The sequence below is a fragment of the Cololabis saira genome, chromosome 9 (genome assembly GCF_033807715.1).
Source record: "Cololabis saira isolate AMF1-May2022 chromosome 9, fColSai1.1, whole genome shotgun sequence".
Taxonomy (NCBI): domain Eukaryota; kingdom Metazoa; phylum Chordata; class Actinopteri; order Beloniformes; family Belonidae; genus Cololabis; species Cololabis saira.
Window position 1 is genome coordinate 11481623 of NC_084595.1, and position 22072 is coordinate 11503694.

At 39.0% G+C, this 22072-nt stretch overlaps 1 protein-coding gene across 1 annotated transcript in view; it reads right to left on the reverse strand.

The window, feature by feature from the left end:
• LOC133451438 (citron Rho-interacting kinase) overlaps positions 1–22072 on the reverse strand; it is a 76023-nt gene that overhangs the window by 20101 nt on the left and 33850 nt on the right. Inside the window, exons 16-28 of the mRNA XM_061730487.1 lie at positions 21683–21880; positions 18297–18490; positions 14500–14635; positions 14310–14414; positions 13940–14080; positions 13486–13605; positions 12311–12524; positions 8752–8904; positions 8514–8537; positions 5409–5579; positions 3075–3255; positions 728–816; positions 526–630 (exon numbers count right to left, since the gene is read on the reverse strand). Coding sequence (XP_061586471.1) covers positions 526–630; positions 728–816; positions 3075–3255; positions 5409–5579; positions 8514–8537; positions 8752–8904; positions 12311–12524; positions 13486–13605; positions 13940–14080; positions 14310–14414; positions 14500–14635; positions 18297–18490; positions 21683–21880 — 1831 coding nt within the window. The remainder of the gene's footprint in view (positions 1–525; positions 631–727; positions 817–3074; positions 3256–5408; positions 5580–8513; positions 8538–8751; positions 8905–12310; positions 12525–13485; positions 13606–13939; positions 14081–14309; positions 14415–14499; positions 14636–18296; positions 18491–21682; positions 21881–22072) is intronic.

The following is a 22072-nucleotide window of genomic DNA, read 5'->3' on the forward strand; positions in this document are numbered from 1 at the left end:
AAACGGAATATCCCCATCAAACGGAACATGAATTTGTTTTCTGCGCATGCTCTGTTCGCAAAGAATCTTGGTCCTTTGAGTCCAGGAAGTTCTTATAAATATGGAGAAACGCAAGACCACGCCACACTTTTGGAGTGAGGAGGAGACTAATCACTTCATAAATGTAATGAAGGATATGAACATTTTGGCATTTGTAGACGGTAGAAAGTACGGGGATAGCGAGATTTACAAGAAGGTGAGCGAAAAGTTGGGTGAAGCAGCATTTGTTTTGAATTTGGATACTGGAAGAAGAAGCGGAAATTACGCTAATTGCGCCATCACGTTCTCTGCGCGTCGCTGGTTTGATCCAGATATCCTAAATGATTAATTACCATGTATACAGGGATAACCCTGTTTGCTCACGCATGTAAACAGAATATTCCAAATGTTTCAGTAACCGGAATATTAGCAATAACCCGAATTTTGACTGCATGTAAACATAGTCAATAAGTCCATCATTTAAAAAGCGATAAAACTTGTTTGTACCTGATTTGGCCGTGTTCGGCAGCTCGGACGCCCCTACTGCTCCGTGAACCACCACCTCTCCGTCCGAGAGACACAGGTCAAACTCCTCCAGCGGCTTCACTGAGTCTAAACACAGAGATCCGTAACTAGTGAGCGGTACATGACAACCCTGGTAGATTTATTCTGAGTTTCTATTAACGACCCAGTCGGGCTGAAGTGTGACCTTCTCTGGGCTCGATGTCAAAGATGGACACTTTACTCCCATCCAGAACCAAGTATTTTCTTTCCCAGCCTTGGCCTCGCTTTCCATTCCTGCAAACACAAGTTACATATATCACTATCCACTAGACCAGTGTTTCCCAACCTTTTTTACTTGGAGCCCCCCCTACTTGTGTCTAAGACCAGCCGGGCCCCCCGACCCGTACGTACTAGCAGCAAAAGAGTAAAGTTATTCGTTACAAATCTTTAATTGAAAAAATGAACATTAATTATGTTTTTTTGATACATTTCTCTTTGGTTTACCCTGTATACATATTACTTTGTTTTTCTCACCTTCATTTTGTGTCACCAATGTATAAAATACGCACAAAAATAAAATAAAAATATACATAAAAATATAAAAATAGACATAAAAATAAAAAAAATAAAAAATAAAAATATACATAAAAATATAAAAATAGACATAAAAATATTTCTGAAAAATGTCTCTTAATATGAGAGCTAATTTTTTTTTTACATTTTTCCTTTAACAACCTGTCGGAGTAGTAGTATGATTAAATGTTGAATAATGATATAATAATACGTTTTTATCCTGATAAATAACTTAGTATTTTAAAATGACCAAAATATTTCTAAGTGGGTTTATACAGACTTGGATTACTGTATTCCATTAGGTGTGTTATTATGATTTTTATTTATTTAACATGTGCAAATATAATTTTTACAACTGCATATCCTCAAAGCAGACAAAGTTTCGCGCCCCCCCCAGAGATCGGTTGAGAGACACTGCACTAGACAATATTTCAGTTCCGAACTCTAGAAATCTTTTCTTAAAACTATTTCAGCACAAAATGTGTAGTTTTATCTGTCTTGTGATAAGGAGGTACACTCCCTTTCAGTTCTAAGATTTTACCAATCAGGACACAATACAACAATTTTGTTCCTCCCAGCATTCAAAATTACAACCTGGGATGAACAATAAAGCATGACGTATCGGACCGTTCCACTTAACTAACAGGTAGAAGACTCTAATGCAGAAGATTAATTGGAAATTAAAGTACAGGGCCTGATTCAGCAGCCTGAAGAACCAGGTTTAGCAGCAGTAACAAGTAATAGTTTTCCACGTTATCAGTCTCACTCATGGTGGCAGATTCATTTGAGTCAACTCTTCTTCACAAAGTTGTTTCATTTCGTTGAGATTTACAGTCATTCATTCATGCCGCGCTCTCTTAAGACGCTGCTGCAGCGTTTCAGTCAGCTTCAGGTCTGGACACCCTGATTTTTCCCTTTTTACGGTCACTCTAGATTTGCTTGTGTGCTTTGGGAACGCTGTCTTGTTGGGTGATCTATTTCCTGACAGACTTCAACTCTCAGACAGATGGTCTGACATTTGGCTAGAATACTTTGGAGGATACTGGGTGGGGAGGTACTGACTCACTCGATGACTGCGAGCTGTCTGTGACACCAGGGCAAGCCCAAGTCCTCACCTCTCTACCACCATGCCTGGCAGCCGATATGAGACGTTTTTACTGATTTTCTATTTGGTTTGAAGAAAAACACTGTAAAGATGACGTTGAAGTTCCAGCTGGGACGCTCGACTTAATACTGTATGTCATGTATCATTGTCTATCTGAGATTATATTTACCCAGTTTATAACCTGATTAATTACAAACAACATTACTAAATAAACTTTGAAACTCACTCAGGCATATGAATTTTCCTTTTTTCTTTGTTCCTAAATTTTAAAAGAGGTTGGGAAAAGATCATTTTATTTTAAAGCTCCATCAGATTGGAATAATTTTCCCCTCTTTTTGCATTCTATTACCTCTTTTCATTGTTTTAAATTGGCATTATATTCTCATCTTAAAACAAATTGCCTATGTTTTTAATTTATTTATGTATTTTTTGTGTCCTTTTTTCTATTTATTTATTTTTATTTATTTTATTTATTTATTTTTTCTTTTCTCTCTGTTATGTTATATTTATCTCATTGTCTCGGTTATTTAATTAGTCTACTTTGTAACTAGACTTATGTGGGTAGGGGTTGTGTGTGGGAGGGGGTGAGCAAGATGTCTGTGTTTGTTTTATGTCATGTATGTCTGTACTGTAATGTGATGGATTGTAATGTTGTATGTTTCATGGGACCCCCTTGAAAATGAGATCTTAGATCTCAAGGGGCTATCCTTTAATACATTCTACATTCTAAATTCTAAAAAAATGTCCTGATACTTTGAAAACCGTTATCAATCAAAATAAATAAATACCAAAAAAAAAACCCAGGGATTTCTAACGTAGGACTCTTGTGAACAGTGTGATGAGACCCCCACGTGTCCGTGTGTCCACAGCTAACCTGGGCAGCTTCATCCAGCCCTCCAGGTGCATGTGTCCACTGGCCTCCTTGAGCTGCTGACCTGGAGAACTCCCCTTGTCCCGACACTGACCCTCGGAGAGATGCAGGGAGCAGTCGCTGGACATGCCGCACGTCGCCGGGAGGCAGGGGGAGCACTTTGGGTGGCACAAAGCGTGACATTCTGAGGAATAATAACACTGTTAGCGCCTCTTCAGGTCGGAGGTTCATGGTACCTGCTTGTAAAACCAAACGTTACATAAACAGCTTTGTACCAGCAGCCATCAGTGCTATTAATAAGTGAGGGAACTGCAACATAACCTTGTATTTATGTTTTGTATTGTTTCCTTTATCTTGTTTTTATGAAAAGGCACATTTTTTATCCTTTGGCTTGGTTTGAATATTTTAGTGTTTTTTATCTACTGATGTTTTAACCTACCATATTTTGATTCTTATCTTTGGGCCGTTCTTCTTTTTCTTTGTTCTTTTAGCCAAAGCACTGTTGTCATTTTATCTTATCCTGTGTTGTTGAGTGTATGGTTTTGAATTGTATGGGGAGGCACTCACTGTGAACCAAATTTACCCAAGGTACAATAAATAAATCTATCTTCTGGCCTTTGGTGTCACCATCAGTTGTAAAGGAAAAACGAGACCACAGCAAATACTATGAGGAAGAGCCTAGAGGATATGTGTAAGAAATAAAACTGTTATCGTTATCTTTTTATGGTACGTGAGCAGTCTGTACTAACGCATCGGGAATTTAGTTTGATCAGATGAGAACTGACTGCGATGGTCAATGAACAGTCTTATGTGTGTTCTTGTTCAGCTCATCAGTTGTTATTTATCACATGTCGTTTATGTTACAACTTTTAATGTGAGAGAAACAAATCAAAATTTCACTCACAGGGCAAAGAAGTACAACCACAAATCTGAAAATAATGAGACTGAATATTGGATTAGATAAAACAGATAAAAAGAAACAGATAAAAAGAAAAAAACAGATAAAAAGAAAAAAACAATGAAAAAAACAACAACCTTAAAACACGTCTCAAAATAATTAAGATAGTAAAACGTTGGACTCTATAAATGATTTCCAGGTGTTATTTTGTCCCATTCTTCCTGTAAATACTTGTATGAGCGCTACAGTTCAGTTGTTCAGAGCGTTTCCCCCAGTTTCCCCCAGTCCCTGCTGGGGACGGGTCAGGACAGATTTATTCTATTGTTGTGTGATATTACACTTTCTCTTTCAATCCTTTGTTTTGAAAGATTTCAATAACTTTCTTCTATATTTGTTGACAAAGGGGAGACTGCCCGTCTCTGCTCTTCATGAATACTTCATGAATACTGCTTTTGTGTCATCATTATAATCATCAGCTGGCAACACATCTTTCCCATCCTTACTAGCAAAGTGCCCTTGTTTTTATTATTATTATTATTGTTTGAGTTTCAAAGTTTATTTAGACGGGACAATGCATATTAATGCACACTACATTAAGCAGTGTGAATACACCGGGTTTAGCAACAGATGCAACAGTGCTAACCACTAAGCCACCGTGCTGCCTTGTATTTTAGAACATGTTGCAGGCTTAAAATGCCAAAAATGAAAGATTTATAATAAATGAAATGAAGTTGATGAGGAACTCATGAAAAGTAAACTGACATATCTGGGGTTTTTTTTTCCTATTTTCCATACTTTCCCAGCATTTTCTGATTTAGGAGGGTAAAACATCATCAGTTATTACCAGTTGGATCACTGAGGTGAATCTGGCCTACTGGACATGAACGTTTAGTTTTAGTTTAGTTTTAGTTAATTTTGCACATAAAACATAACAGTAAAAAACAAAGGTCAAATGAAGCAATGTGCAGGAGAGGTGGAAGCCAAAAAGGCTTATGAAAATGCCTCCCCTTTATAAAACAAACATAAACAACAATAACAACAGCAAAAGCAAAAACACAATATAGAAATAGATAATACAAGACAGAAAGAGACAATTTAACATGAAAAAGAAAAACACTACGGAATTATTGAAAGATGGGGAAAAAAATGAAGAAAATGTAGGATAATTGCATGAAAAAAAGTACAATTTAACAACTTCAGATGTGTTTCTGATCTTAACTAAAGAATGATTTTTTCAAGTGTTTTTTGAAAAAAGCCAGTGAAGATATTGATTTTAGTGATGAAGGTAAATTGTTCCATAGCGACGGTCCTCTGTATTTTAAAGTGCGTTGATTGTGTGAAGTCCGACATAAAGGAAGGTGAAAGTCCTTTGAGTGTCGTGTCTGATATGAATGGATGTCTGAGGAAAACTTAAAAAAATTTTAAAAAATGGGACTCACCCAGACAGGTAGCTGCTTGGCGACCAAAGTGAACGGTATCCAGGCACACGGTACATTTGGCAGCTCTCATGTTGAGTCCCACTGTGAAGCGGTGAGGGGTGTTGTGGTGCATCACCCTCTCTCGCTCCCTCTCCCGGTCTCTCTGACTGTCCTTCAAGCGACGGCTGTACTCTGAATACAGTCAGGGAACACAGTAAGTGCAGGCAGCTCCAGCATTTCTCAATTTGTCACTTTCATTCAACAGCTGAAAGCCTCAGTGGATCATGCTACAACATTAAGAAAACAATTTGGTGAAAAATATAAAAACATATTTCAAAAGAAGCCCTGTGGCGAACTGAAGACCTGTTCAGGGTGGATCTCACCTCTTGCCCCATGACTTCTGGGATAGGTTTGCGACCCTGCACAGGATGACGTGGGTTCAGAAAATGGATGGATGTTTCAAAAGGAACTGTCAGACTGCACGATGCTGATCAAAATGCATATGCATGTAAACTCTTAAGACAATTTATCAATCCCGTTGCTGCTTTCCAACTACTTCTGCATGTTAAAGGCATTAGCCAGTCAGTAGGAAGTCTCTCTCGTCCACATCTAGTATAAAGTGTCTGTCACAAATTCAACAATATGAAATTTTAAGGTCTATTTTGACCATTTCAGATAAATATAATCCTAATTTATCGAGTCTGTAGTACTACATCAGTATGTATTTTCACCTGCCTGAAAGAGCAGTCCCTTAATTGTTAAAATCTTTCCATAAAATAAAAGCTGCACATCTGACATAGTGGAGTGAGTAGGGTTGCCACCCGTCCCGTAAAATACGGAATTGTCCTTTATTTGAGAAAAAAATGTTGCGTCCCGTATTGAACTAATACGGGACGCGATTTGTCCCGTATTTTCATTAACGCCCCATACACACGTCTGTCACACACACATCAACACTAAATTTAACAATAATGAACAAAATAAAACGCAGGAAACATTAAGGCCAGCAAAATCTTTGTGGCGGGACAACAGGACCTGCTGCGTTTGTGCCCATATCTTTATATGTTATATGCTCTTATTTATTGATGTCATAATATACAGGTGAAGGTCGAAAAATTTGAATATATTGCAAAACGTCATTCGTAGTAAATTTAACTAAAGGTGAAACAAATATATTATTTCCCACTACATGCAAAGTGAGATATTTCAAGCCTTTATTTGTTATGATTTTGGTGATTATGGCTCACAGTTTATGAAAACCCCAAATAAAAAATAAATTAGAAAATATTTTATGAAATCAATAAACAATTCCATCATCAAAATTATAACAAATAAAGGTTTAACATTTCTTGCTTTGCATGTAATAAGACTAGGTAATATATTAGTTTCACCTTTTAAGTTGAATTATTGAAATAAATTAACTTTTACACCAAATTCTAGTTGAATTATTGAAATAAATTAACTTTTACACCATATTGTAGTTGAATTATTGAAATTAGTTCACTTTTACAACATATTCTAGTTGAATTATTGAAATAAATTAACTTTTACACCATATTCTAGTTAAATTACTGAAATAAATACAATTTTACACCATATTCTAGTTGAATTATTGAAATAAATTAACTTTTACACCATATTCTAGTTAAATTACTGAAATAAATACAATTTTACACCATATTCTAGTTGAATTATTGAAATAAATTAACTTTTACACCATATTCTTCACCTGTAGGCCATATTCTACATCTTGGCTGATGTGGACATACATAGCATAGGAGGATATTTCAGTTGCTATAGGGTTGGCTGTCTATATAGTCATGCAAGTTCAATGCTATAGCACTTTAAACTTTAAATCAAAGCATTTTGTTTTTTCATATAAAATAAACACATTTTTATGCAGTTTAGAAGTTTTGGGGCTTTTTTTTGGCTCCTGCGCTGCTGAAATCGGGGCATCCCTTATTTCTATTTCTGAAAGGTGGCAACCCTAGGAGTGAGAGATTATTCTGTGTTAGGATTTTCCTCCCAGCTTGGTCTTTTTGGTCCCTTTCGCTCGCTCTGGGTTTTTTGTTTAGATCTTTCTCAGGAGGCAGGACCTGGTGCACCTGCTTCTCATCTTATCATTACCCTACAGTGCATAAAAGATCCTGGCGGCCTTCAGTCAGCGGCCGTTCATCTGCTGACTTCTGGTAGTGTACGCTGACCAACTTCTGGTGACTGCTAACTTACCCGTAACCTGGGTTTTAACCTCTGTCTGCTCTCACTGATGGCCCGCTGGCCATGTACCACAACTCTGGCTACCCCTCGTCCTGGGATACCCCCGTCCCCCAACCTTCAGTCTGTCTGTCCTGCTTTTGGGTCCCGTCTTCCAAAATCTTCTGTTGTCTCTGCTCTGCACTCCCCAACAGGAGTGTGAGAGGAGGTGGGGATCCGTCTCAACACATCTCAACAAACAAACTCAAGTAGACCAATGGAAGAATCACAAAGACTTTTTAATTTACTGACCTTTTGCATGGTAAGCACAGTTCTACTGAGAATCCCTGAAGTTTGCACAGTTTAGTCTGTGTGGTATTGGTTTATTAGAGACTAAAGGCAACAAATGTGAACCTCAACACAGTGCTTTCCATGTATCCTTGTCTTGCTGTATTAGTAATTTCCAAATGTATACATAAAAATCCACATCGGTGGCATGTGATTAGGATGGGATCTGCTGCTCTAAGTTTTATCGATGTAACCTTGACTCACATGAGAGGAAAAACTAGATGACTGGATAAAACCTTTAGATGAGAGTGTTGATTCAGAGGATTGGTGCATTGCAGAGTTTATCATACGGCGCATCTCTGTGTATGATGCAAAGTCCAGGTTGTGTTGTGGGGGGGGTCAAAGAACAGAGCAGAGATCTGCAAATCAGATTGACTTGAGCATCAGCAACCACAGACTGAATGCTTCAGATTTCTAAAGCTTTGCACTGAAGCGTTTTCAACCTCACCTGACACACATGCCGGGATTTGACATTTCAAATAGTGCAGGGCTTTTAAAATCTGGCCTGTCTAGGATGTGAAAAAGCCAAAAGGAGAAGTGAGATAAGAGATCACACTGCAGAAACCATAACGTTGGATGACTTACTTTCAAAAGTGACCCTCCTTCTCTCTGAAAGGTGTGTAAAAAAACAATAGTGAAAGCTTCACAGGTTATCCTTCAAAAGTCAGATCATGTGTGTGTGTGTGTGTGTGTGTTTGTAGGTGTGTGTGTGTGTGTGTGTGTGTGTGTGTGTGTGTGTGTAGTATGAAGTTGAAAGCCCGCATTTAATAATCCATTGGGAAAAATTAAAGGTAAATCAGTTTAAAAATCCTCCGTGACTCACCCTCAGGCGTTGGCGTCTCCTTCCTGCGCCCGGAGTTGGAGGGTGCCAGGCACGGCGGGCCCTGCTGGTGCTCAGGTGACTTCGCCATGGCAGACATGATCATCTGTTGTCGTGCCGGGTTCCCAGGGTTGCCATGATCCTTACACTGGAGAGCTGAGTTTGAAATCATTCATGAAATCAACTTCCATGTTTACGGATCATATCTGATTTATTCAGATGTCTTTGCAAGCTGAGTAAAACGCTATCTTTTGTTAAAGATGATATCAAAATAATGAATTATGTTACTTTTCCCAAACAAATGAAAGAGAAAAAGACTCATGAACAGCTATGATGGAAACTTACCCATTTACGTTTACAATGAGATATTTTTTCCACCCACTTATTTTTGGGTTGAATTAAATAGGGGTTTAATGCAGTTTCCGGGACAGCCTAAACGGTGTACTTGTTTATGAGTTTTGGATTATTTATAATCTATAATCTGTTCTTGTCATTAATTTTTTTTAATACTCAAACAAATTGTACTGTTATGTTTGTGTTTCAGACACTTTCAGACGAAAATATGCATAGTGATATCCAAGTCGGGCTGGTTAATATAGATATTGCATTTAAAATTAATATTTAAAAAAACAATACAATTTTATAGCATATAAAGTCATAAATACTAAGACATCATTGGCTGATCAGCACAGGGATGCAGCACGAGCTTTCCACAGGGGCGTGGGCGTGCGTGACGCAAGGCAGGTGATGGAGACGGTCAGGGAAAAGTTGAAGACGGGGAGATTTAAAACCAAAAAATACACAGATCGAAAAAGTAGAGTCTGGGAAAAATTTGAAGAAATAGTAAATCAAGATCATATTTGTTGGTCTGATGGATCATCGATGTTTGAACGCTTAAGACAGACATGATGATTCCTAGCATAGGAAACTAGATAACTTTTTCTTGTCTTTTAAAATCAAATGCCAGTAACAGCAACAATATGTTTCAGATATATCCAAGAAATGGTCAAAGAAAGCCATTTAAAGTCTGGCCAATAGGCTTTGATAATGCTGACATCTATAGAATATATGCATGAGGGCACATTAACATATCAATGCTTGCATTTGATGTTCATATAACTTTAAGGCAATAATAAATGAAGAGCTTACACTTACACTTACGCTTACACTATTTTTATTATAGTACTATTTTGTGTTCATCAAAATTTGCGGTCCAAGTTGCGGTCGAGTTGGCTGAAAACTGTTGTTGCTCTTATGATGGTTTAACACATTTTTGACCCAGTCGTCTATCGAGGTCCAGAGAGTGCGAACAAACTCCTGTAACTCATTGTGCTCATTAGAAACAATGTTTGGAAGTTAATGTGAAAAAAATATGCCTGAAAAGTCCCACAGAACCAGAAGCCAGAGAAGCTGGTTCTTATGTTAAATACATATGATAAAAGATTAATAGACGCACACCGACAATTCAGATACAAATTACAACTGATTTAAAACAGTAATAAACAGAAAACGTGTTGTTTAAAATGATGGCTAGTGTCAGCAGGTGTATTTTCTTGTTTTCTACTCTGACTGGTCTGTCCTCTCTCACCTGGGCAGCATTCAGTCTGGGGACCTTTAACTAAACACTTCCAGGCTGCTCCAGCCCACTTCCAGCCCTGGCTGAAATACCTCTGGCAGCAGGACTGCCTCTGCACTTCTAGACAGTATTCCTGTTGTGTTTCCTTGGCAGAACTGCTGCACAGCCTTCGCTTTATTAGATTTGGTGCAGACTCTGACTGAACCAACCCTCGACGTCCTATCTTGGTGGTGATCCCTAACAAGAGTTCACACTCCTTATCATGGACTACGTTTACATGCATCAATAACCCTTTTAAAACCCGAATATTAGCAATAACCCGAATTTGCACAGCCATGTAAACACCAATAACCCCTTTAAATAACCTGAATTTGCTCATATTCGGGTTTCTAAAAAACCCGAATATGACCTCTGGGTTACCCCTTTTGGTAACACTTTACAATAAGGGTCCCTTAATTAACATTAGTTAATGCATTATTAAAACCTGAATATTCGGTCATGTAAACGCTAAACGGGATAACCCGGTCAAACGGAACATGAATTTGTTTTCTGCGCATGCTCTGTTCACAAGGAATCCTGGTCTTTTGAGTCCAGGAAGTTCTTATAAACACAGAGAAACGCAAGACCACGCCACACTTTGGAGTGAGGAGGAGACTAATCACTTCATAAATGTAATGAAGGATATGAACATTTTGGCATTTGTAGACGGTAAAAAGTACAGGGATAGCGAGATTAACAAGGAGAGTGAAAAGTTGCACGAAGCAGCATTTATTTTGAATTTGGATACAGGAAGAAGAAGCAGAAATGAGGGGAATTGTGTCATGACGTTCTCTGCCCGTCGCTGTTTTGATCCAGATATCCCAAATGATTAATTACCATGTACCGTATACAGGGATAACCCTGTTTGCTCACGCATGGAAACGGAATATTCCGAATGTTTCAGTAACGGAATATTAGCAATAACCCGAATTTTGACTGCATGTAAACGTAGTCACTAATAAGCCTGAATAGTGAGTTTTGCCCACATTTTTTTCCTTCTTCTTTTCTTCGTTTTGTTAGATTTTTTGGGGGAGGAAATGTCCCAGCAAGATTTTATGATCCCTTTACAGAGAACCGGCTTCTGCTTGGCCAGCCTGACATAGGGCCTGATCATTGCAGTGGTTTACTAATGGTTGTCCTTTTGTCAGGTTTATCACAACTGAACAGTATCATGTCAGATTGAACAATGTTCTTCCTCCCCTGATGACTCAGTTTAGTTTGATCAATGTTGACCATTGGGACATCTTCATTTAATCCACTTTGAGAATGATGGAAACTGCTGTGCCTCCAGCCACTTCAAATTATACAAGACCTTTCTGTTATTCTTCCCTACGTCCACGTCTTGACACAATGTTGACTTAGGCCTTAGACGTGCACTTTTCCTTACAGCACATCTTAAAGGAGCACTGAAAAGCTAAACAATCCTAGGTCTATTATTAGATAAGACTTGTCAGAGGCATGTATTGATGTACGTCATTTTCCCCAAGTGCTTACATTGATGGAGATTTTTCTACACGCACATATTCTCACTGTTGTGATTCAAAACTGCTTCCATTCATGTCGTTTTGATCCCTAACAAAAGTTCACACTCCTTATCATCTAATAATAGAGTTGTTTAAACTCCTTTAGACATGTCCCATGAATTCAGTTAGACTCAAGTGGACTCAAGTCAAGTTGTACAAGTATTACAAAGACCACTAATAGAAAAGGCAGACACCAAAACTACTCTGCAAAGGCTCATGTCAAAAACGTCCTTTTACTTTTCCAGGAGTGCTGTATAACGGCTGTGAACTAAAGCACAAACTTAGTCCAATGTAAGATGAATCTACAAAACCGAAAATGCTACACACTTTGTGTATGAGTGCTGTACATGCGGTGGGAAATATATCTCCACTCAACAGAATGTTGTCAAATCCAGGAAGCAGGATTGTTGTAGGGCACTCTCACCTTCCTCCCTCAAAGATCGCAGCTCTGCTCTCATTTTTTGTAGAGCATCTTCCAGCTCAGAGCTGCGACCACGCTCTTTATCCAGAGCTGCCTTCATGTCACTGTACTGCAGAGGCACGGGCTGGATGGGGGGAACGGGGGAACCCTGGCCCTGACTCTGACTCTGAGCAGCCATGGCAGCCAGCAGGTCCTCCCGACGACGCCCAAACAGACCCTGAGAGGCACACAAGGACAAATAAATAAAATAAATAGATAAACAAATAAGGAAAAATAATATAAATAATATAAAAAAGAAAAAAAAAAATAAAAAATATATATATATATATATATATATATATTAGGGCTGTCCAAGTTGGCGCGTTAACGACGCGTTAACTTAACGTTCTCTTAACGCCGACGATTTTTTTAACGCACAATTAAAAAAAAAAAATAAAAAAAAATCCCCCTCTAGGTTCCACTCTTATTTGACTCTTCAGTTTCGAGTATTGCTTGAAGGACAGACTAAATCTTCCTTGAACAGTGTACAAATTAGACGGTTATCTTTGCAGTAAACCGCCAGACCGTGACTGACATTCCTACCATCTTACACCTCTTACAAAAAAAACAAAAACATTGTGTTTGTATTTATGAAGGAATGTTACATTCAGGTCAAAAGCTTTTTTTTGTGGAAAGTTGAATAAACATTGGCATAAAGCAGCATATTGGCCCTTTTTTCATGTTAACAGTACTAAAAACATAAAAAAATACCTTGAGGTAATTCAGAACAGCACAAAATGTGTGAATAAATATGCAATAAATATGCAATTAATATGCGATTAATCGCAGTTAATTACAGAAATCATGGATTAATTAAGATTAAAAAATGTTATCGTTGGCCAGCACTATATATATATATATATATATATATATATATATATATATATATATATATATATATACACATATATATATATTCCCAGAATATTCAAATTTTTTGGAGATAGGATATTTGAGTTTTCTTAAACTGTAAGCCATAATCAGCAATATTAAAATAATAAAAGGCTTGCAATATTCAGTTGATTTGTAATGAATCCAGAATGTATGACATTTTTGCATTACAGAAAATAAAGGACTTTATCACAATATTCTAATTTTCTGAGACAGTCCTGTATATTCCAGCTTTATATACATATTACCTTTTTTTTCTTGGAGCCGCCATGGGCCTGAGCCTGCAGGAAGTCTATAAGCTTGGTCTGCTGGGTGATGGTTCCCTCCATTTTCACCTTCTCATGAGAGTACACAGCCTGCAGGTGGAGCTAAGTGAACATCACTACTGCCATGAATTTCTCCTCAAGTACTTCACTTCACACAGAGAGGGTGACACAGAGACAGAAAGATGGGTGGGGGGAGAAAGGGTTGTATGCTGTGGGGCAGAACAACGTGAGTGTGGGTGCGTTCACGTCATTTCACGGCTCAGGACAGCGGGGAGAAAACCAGGACTGATACTGACACCGACATACACACTGGGAGTATAACCGTCCTGAAAGTGTCGACTGGGATCTCAGCCACCTCACAAGCTCTCATTATCTCTATGCATTTAGTTTTTCCCCAGTAGCAGGAGTACGGGGTTATCTTTAAGTGTAGAAGCACCTGGATGTTCTCCAGCTGGTACTCCAGGTCTGTCCTCTCAGTTTTGAGCAAATCGGTCTGGTCCAAAGCATCCTGCAGCCCCTGGGTCAGACGGAAGATGTGCGTCTTCTGGGCATCCATCTGCTGCTGCAGTTTCTCTTGCTGTGGAGAAAAGGCAGCTGTTACATCACTGCCTCAAGCCCGTGACTGTGCCCTTTGCACTTCTTTTGACATGCTTTCAGCGAAAACAGCAACTGAGCCTCTTAACACGGCTCAACATTTATTTTTATAACTGTTAACAATTGGCTTGCTGCAGAGAAAAAAAAGACCCATAAAATATTGCATATCATGAATTTAAAATGAAACAGTAAATATGAGAGATGAACAATACTTCTTCCAGCAGTCTCTGCTTCACGTCCCTTTCACTCTCCAGTTTCTGCTGCAGACTCCGGGTGTTCATTTCCAGCATGGCGTGCTTCTTCTCCAGATCATTCAACTAAGAAATGAGAGCAGAAAGCACCGACTGTATCACTGCCAAACCAAACATAGGTAAAACTTTGATTTAATGCGGGAATTCTTACAGTGTCTGCGAGGCTCTCAGCTTTGAGTTTCTGGTCTTGGAGGGCCTGCTGCAGGGCCAGGATCTCAGCCTTGTGCTCCTTAACTGCTTGTTCCACAGCTTGGCGAGACTCAGAGCTGCGCTGCTCTGAACGAAGCCTTGAGCACAGGAAACTTTCGTTTACACAACTTATTTAAGCAGACCTTTTTGACTCCATTATTTTTTTCAAGCTTGCTGATATTCTCTTGGAGTTTGGTGTTAAACTTTGGTGCACCCAGTTTCCATTGGCCTGCCCTGCCTTTATTAACTCAGAAAATAATTTCATTTATCGCCAAGAATATCTTTCCACAAACCCAAGAGAGTACGCCCAAACTTGTTGCTTTCGGTGTGTGTAGGCGGGCAGAGGGAGTGGGAACTAACAGACATTTAAAGAAATGCTTTTTATTGTCCACTTTTCTTTTTTTCTTTTTCCCAAAAAACGTTTCTTAAAATGTACGATGCCTCATGACTAAAATATCACCACTGGAACATTACGTAGACAGAAACTAAAACCCATTTAAAGTTGCTTGCTCTTATTTACGTGTGCATAAAATGTTCAGTCATAAGAATTTAAGTTCATCTCATTTTATCTAAAAACAATAAAAGCAATGTGATCGTAGTGGGTGGCAATATTAGACAAATACAGGTTTAGCCTAACGGCCACATAAAAGTTGTTTTTTCACTGTACCAATAATATGAAAAATATAATGTGTGCAATACTAAATACGCCCATAATTCAGCTCATAGATGCTTTAGTGGCGATTACCTAAAGTAGTTGTTTTCTGGATGACTTTAACCGTCTCTCACGTTGCAGCGGAGCATTGCATCATTCTTTAGAGCATTGATTCAGGTCCTTGAAGTCTTTTATCATTCGCTCGGGCACAGCTCTCTTGAGCTCCAGCCCCAGTATTTCATTTGGTTGAAACCTGGACTTTGACTGGGTTTTCAAAACTTTAATTCTTTTTATTTTTTTTAGCTATTATTAAGCACATTTGCTGCTTTGTTTCAGATCATTGTCCAGTTCCATGATCAGGTGACCCTGAATTTAAATGTTCTGGTGAGCTTGATGTGCCCAGGTCCTGGCGATGCAAAACAAGCCCAACTCAAACAAGTTGCCGGTATATTTACAACAACCAACACCTTTTTTTTCATAAAGCGCCTTTCTACAAAGAAATTTACGTTTTACGTCTCATTTATTCATTCACACACGCACTAATATACTTGGGAAACAGTTAGGCACCAAATATAATATATTTAATTTTCTCAGATGGCAAAAATAAGAACTTTATTGATCCCACATAGGAGTAATTCATGTTATATCAGCTATAGAGAACAAGGTAGTGCCGAAAAACAATATATATCCCCCCTCACAAAAATAAGAAAATAGAGAAACATATTCTCTCATCAACAAAACAAATTTTAAATTTTTCAAATAACAAAATAACATATTTGAACAATTTTTCAGACAATATCTGTCAATATCTCTATATAATAACTGAAAAAAATCTGAAAAATGGTTCAAATATGTTATTTTGTTACTTGAAAAAATTAAAATATGTTTATGTAAAATATGCTACATGTATATGTAGTATATGTAGTGATATGTAATAAAAAATAACAACAAAATGTATGTTCAAGTAGAGTTTATAGTTGTGTTGTTATTAAGCACATTTGCTGATTTGTTTCAGATCATTGTCCAGTTGCATGATCAGGTGACCCTGAATTTAAATGTTCTGGTGAGCTTGATGTGCCCAGGTCCTGGCGATGCAAAACAAGCCCAACTCAAACAAGTTGCCGGTATATTTACAACAACCAACACCTTTTTGGTCTGATCTGTCCATTGGGTATTGTTCCAGACATGTTGTGCTTTGTTCAGATACAGGTTTGTGAACCCCAGGTGTGCTTCTATGTTCCTCAGTCGGAAGAGGCGATCTGTGGGCCGCCTTTTCAAGTAAACCTTCAGTCTTCGACTAGCTGTGCTTTAACACGCTCGGTGAAGGATGTGGGGTTTGAGATGTGGCTCTGGGTTTTCAGTTCTATTTCTTTCAGCACTGACTTTGAGGGAAATTTGCTGGAGCATCCACTCCTGGGAATATTGGCAACTGTCTTCAATGCTTTTCAGTCGGGAATAAGCTTTTCAAAGTGCAATCTTGAACTCTTACATTTTAAAGAGAAAATATAATATATTAAACTTGAATGTGCAGTAACAATTCCTTATCTAAGACTATGATACATTTTACCCTCCACACACCCAGTGACTTAACTAGAGATAGTCCAAGTAGTGCAGCTGCATAGCTGACACGTTCACATATACACTTTTGTTTGCTATGGACCATTGTCACCTATCAATTCCTGCAGGCAAACTGGATGAAAAAAAGTCAGTAGCAAACAAAAGCATACATTATATTAGTATTATAAATACTTTGCAGAAACCACCACACATTGTCTACAGAATGACTAATCTTGTCTTATTTGTTATAAGCCATTAAGGTTACATAATACCTTAATGACTGCTGGGTAATGAGTGTATGTTATTGCCCAGTATGAAGTATCTATTTGATCATGTGACTCAGGTAGCCAGGTTGGATGTTGCAAATCTGACAAACAAGTCACCAGTGAAATAGCCGTGCCATTTAAACAGTAGGAGAAAAAAGACCAGGGGGATATAAAACAAAACTTGGGATTTTTTTACCAGTACTACTCGGCGAAAGTTTCTTCCCTGAAACAGTATTTGAATGCAAATTAACAAGTGCCTTTTTTCCATTATACAGCTTTTGACTTGACTCGCCTCGTTCTCAGTCCTTTCCCAATACAGTTCAGCATGACCTCGCGTTGCCCCATCGAGCTCCCTCTGGACGCGTTCTTTAGCCATGAGGAACAGAAACGCAAGGACCTCCTCGTTGCACCACGGGGGAGGTTTGCTTACCATTTCTCGCTGTACCAAAGTTTAGTTGTAAAGTAAATATTGCGGTTTCTGTTGCTGGGTTTTAAATATGGCATTAGTCTTTGGCCATCAGTGGCTTGCAGCCTGGTGACGTTGCATTTTCAGCCCGACTCGGCCCGGTTGCAAATAGAATAAGCCAAAAGCCACATGCCCACTGTGAAATTTGGTGTCTGGCTGCTGCAGCAGTTTGTTGGAGGGAGAACCATGCAAAGAGAATTGTTCAATGTAATATAAGAACCGGATATGATGGATTTGATTTAACTTATTTATTTAACTTATTTTAAACAGGATTCCTTCCTCAACAGGAGCGCAGGGTGAGTCTTTGTACATCATAACTGTGCAGCCCAGTAAGTGTTCTGTTAATAGCCTTCACCAAGTCCCGTTCTTACCCCACTGGACACGTCTACCCTTACAGAGGTCTGTGCACCTGCTCATGATCATTTCATCAAGAGCTGATGATCAACATCACATGTCTGCAACTTACCCAACAAACTTAATGGAACCAGTAAGGCGGTACTTCGTTTCCCTAAGATTTCCATCGATTTTTGTCTCTTTTTGGCTTCATTTTTGTTAGATAAAGAAAGAAAATGTGAAAAGTATGGTATGCACTTGTTTGTTGGAAATTGTAATACCCTACTACTAAGACCTGCTATGATGAGATGATTTGGATCGGACTAAAAGAGGGGGTTCAATGTTAATGTGCTGTTATCATGTTGGCTCAGTTAGTTATAGTCAGAAGAAAAACTACAAACACAATGGGCCTTGAAATGCCTAGTAAATGTCACATTTGCTCATGAGTAAATCAATGTCCTCCCAGTTTCAGTGTGTGATGTCACCTGTTCTGTTTCTCAGTGTCGAGCAGCCTCTGGACGTCCCTGCTCCGCCGCTCAGCTTGGTTCTTCTCCTCCTCCAACGTTCCCCTCCAGGCGTCCCACTGTCTCTCCTTCTCCAGCAGCTCATCGTTCATGGTCTCCAGCTCCAGGACCTGTTCCTCCAGCATAGTGCATGTGGTCTTCAGTGTCTCCAGGTTCTAATTAGACAAGAAATAATCATATAATTACTTCAAAATTCAAATTCAAAAATACTTTATTTATTCACAAAGGGGAATTAATGCAAAGGGGAATTAATGAATCACTTTCAATTAGTCAGTTCATAGTGAAACAGTTTTTTTTATTTTGAATGAATCTACAGAAAGTAGCCTGTAAACAGTTGTTCCCAATAAGCCACAGTGCTCTGTCTGAACCTCTACAAGCTTAAAACGCAAAGAAAAGGGAGGTGACGCTGAAGCTGAGGGTTTACCAGGGCTGTACTGTATGTGATGGAGGAATGATGACATTTCCTGCTGTGACTGGTGCAGGGCTTTAACAACTCGGCCCAGTTCAACACTTGACTCATGATTTTAGATTAAGTCTAAGACAGAACCCGTTCTCAGCTATGGATTAAAAAATAAAACTACCAGTGGAGTATTTTTCCATCACTTTGGAGTGTGATCTCCCAGGTTGAGTACTGCCTATACTTGCATGCAGAGGTGTCTTCAGTATTCACATTCATTACTCAGGTAGAAGTATAGATACTAGAGTTTAAAAATACTCCTGTAGAAGTATCAACTCAAGTTTTTTACTCAAGTAAAAGTATAAAAGTACTGGTTTCAAAACTACTTAAAGTATAAAAGTAAAAGTAATGTAAGGGGGAAAAAAGCCATTAAGGACAAAAGCCATTGAAAATGAATGCATCTTAGTATAATCCAAACATATTAAAGAACCATATATGTGTACTATTGAGCATTAACATGTGTTTCAGAGAGCATGACTAGTTGCCTATAAGTATTGTAATGGTGCAAAAAGTCAAACTTCCGAGGCATGTTATCATTTATCTTAACCTTTATTGGAATGTACATCCAAGTTTAGTTGCAGGAATCTGAGGGAACGGATGTAAGAACAAAACTGGACAAGAACATCTGAAACAACCACAACCAAATTCACTCACGCAATTTAACTGGATAGTTTTTTTTTAAAGGCCGAAATGAAATAGAGTAACAAGGCTGTTTTTAAAATGTAAGGAGTAAAAAGTACAGATAATTGCGTGAAAATGTAAGGAGTAAAAGTAAAAAGTCATCTGAAAAATAATTACTCCAGTGAAGTATAGATAACCAAAATTTCTACTTAAGTAGGTAACGAAGTATTTGTACTTCGTTACTTGACACCTCTGCTTGCATGTGTTAATAACATACTTAAAGAAAGTTTTTGAGGCACAAAGATGTTGCTTTGAGTAATCTAACTCTCAAGAAGAGGGTGGAGGGAACAGAGTAGGCCCCTTTACACCCAAAAGAGGGCAGCTGTTGCTCTGTCTTTGTGTTATTTTGACAAGAGCATGTCGCACACGTTTCATTAACCCCTCGGGAATTATGTTCAACTTCTAAATGTTCTGCAACTGAAAACTTGCCAGCATCTCCTGTGTATTTTTGGACGGAATATGTTTTTCATAATGCCTACACAACGCTTTAGACAAAGCACTTGGAGACAAATATAGCCGGTGCCGGAGCGGCAGCAGCAGCACAGCCCTGTGAAGTCCAACGCTTCCACAGCCGACACGACCTGGGAGTGATGGGGATGACACATCCCTCCCACACACCACCCCATCCCTCATCTATGACTTCCATCGCTGGTTACACAACCAGCAGGGCTGAAGCGCTCCTGGACGCCCACACGCGGATCCTCCCACAGGCCCAGCACACACACACACACACACACACACACCGCAGCCTCCTCTGTCTCTTGCTTGCTGCAGCCACGATACAACACGCCACGGCGCTGCGATGATCCCAGCGCTTCAGCTCCCTGATTTACTCTTAACGCTGTCAGAACAGCGAGATGCTGAGGTCACCTGTCATAGGTATTGTGAATTTACAACATGAAGAGAAAACCCAGCGTCTGGCTGTGAGAGAGGAGAGGGCAGGAAACCCTAGATGAAGGAAAACAGCTTTCTTAGAAAAGAGAAAACTGTTTTATATAACTAGAACAGTTTTAAAAGTAAGAATATGTCAAACTCTTACAGCAGATTACAGCTGTGGTGCGCAGGCTGAATGTTAAATTATGTGACTGCTAAAAACTGGCGTGTTTGCAAGTTTATTGTAAAGAAAGTGAAAGCAGAGTAAGTTGCAGCGTTTAGTTCTGTGTCATGTCAGAGCTCAGGCTGTCACAGTTGGGACTTCAGCCTAGTTACTGTTTTCCTTCCTCCCCCATCTTGACGTCACATCTCCTGCCATTAGACTCACTTGTTTAGTGTGAGTCTAATGACAGGAGATGTAACGTCTGCATATCAGCCCTGATTGTGCCCATCAGACCTCAACCTGTTTGTTATCTTAGGAAAGAGGATTCCAGTCATGGCCTGTGTTTCTTTTGAGCCCAAACTTCTATGTCAGCAAGGTTTCAGAAAATCAGAGACGTATTTCAAACATAAATCAATCTCATTTTAATAAAGATAAAAAGATGATAAAATCACAATGCTGCTATTCCAGGGGTCGGCAACCCACGGCTCTAGAGCCGCATGCGGCTCTTTAGCGCCGTCCTAGTGGCTCCTAGAGCTTTTTCAAAAATGTTTGACCTTTTTTTTCTCTGTTTTTGTTTCTTCTTTTTTTTTTCTTTGCGTTTTTCTCTTTTTTTTCCTTTTTTCTCAACATTTTCACTTTTTTCTCGAGATTGTACTTCAACATTGATATCGACATTTCAACTTTTTTCTCAACATTTCGACTTTTTTCTCGACATTTTGACTTTTTTCTCGAAATTTTGACTTTTTTCTCGACATTTGGACTTTTTTCTCGACATTTCGCCTTTCGCCATTTACCTTCATTCTAAGGCTGATACAAGACTTTTCATTTTTTGCAGCTCCAGACACATTTGTTTATTGTGTTTTTGGTCCAATATGGCTCTTTCAACATTTTGGGTTGCCGACCCCTGTGCTATTCAGATGTCTGATGAATCGGATGCAGTTGGTATCATCTAAAGATCTACTGTTGGATTTGCTTCATAAAAATAATAATATTAATGATAAGTCCATGAGTGCACTCGAGTCTCCAAATGAGCCATGCCGTCCTCACGGCTCAAAAACCTTTTCAGTGGAATGATTCCCTCAAACTTTTTCCACATAGAAGGAAACGTTGTATGTGTACCGTGACATGTTGTGTATCCTCATGACCGGGTTGTGGTTGCCAGCAGCAACTTGCCTGTTTCTGGTTGTTGAGGTGCATTTCCCGGTCAGCCACCTCCCGGCGCAGCCTGTCCACGTCCTGGCTGAGCTGCAACCGATCCTCCCTCTCATCGGAGGCCTCATCCAGCTGCTTGGACAGGTAGAAGTTCTGGCGGTTCAGCTCAGCGTTCTCCTGAGTCAGCGTAGTCAGCTGCTCTTCCAGATCTGTAATCACCTGCAGAGCAATTACAGAAACAGAGCTGAAAGACATGACAGCATCCTATCTGACGCTATACTCTGCAGTGCAGGGTAAAACATCCAAATCTGACAGTCACTACAGTTTGGGAAGTTTTCTAAAATATTGGAAATATCTTCGAAATCAAATGTAAGTCCAAAACCTCATTTACCTCTTTGTCTTTTACCTCCA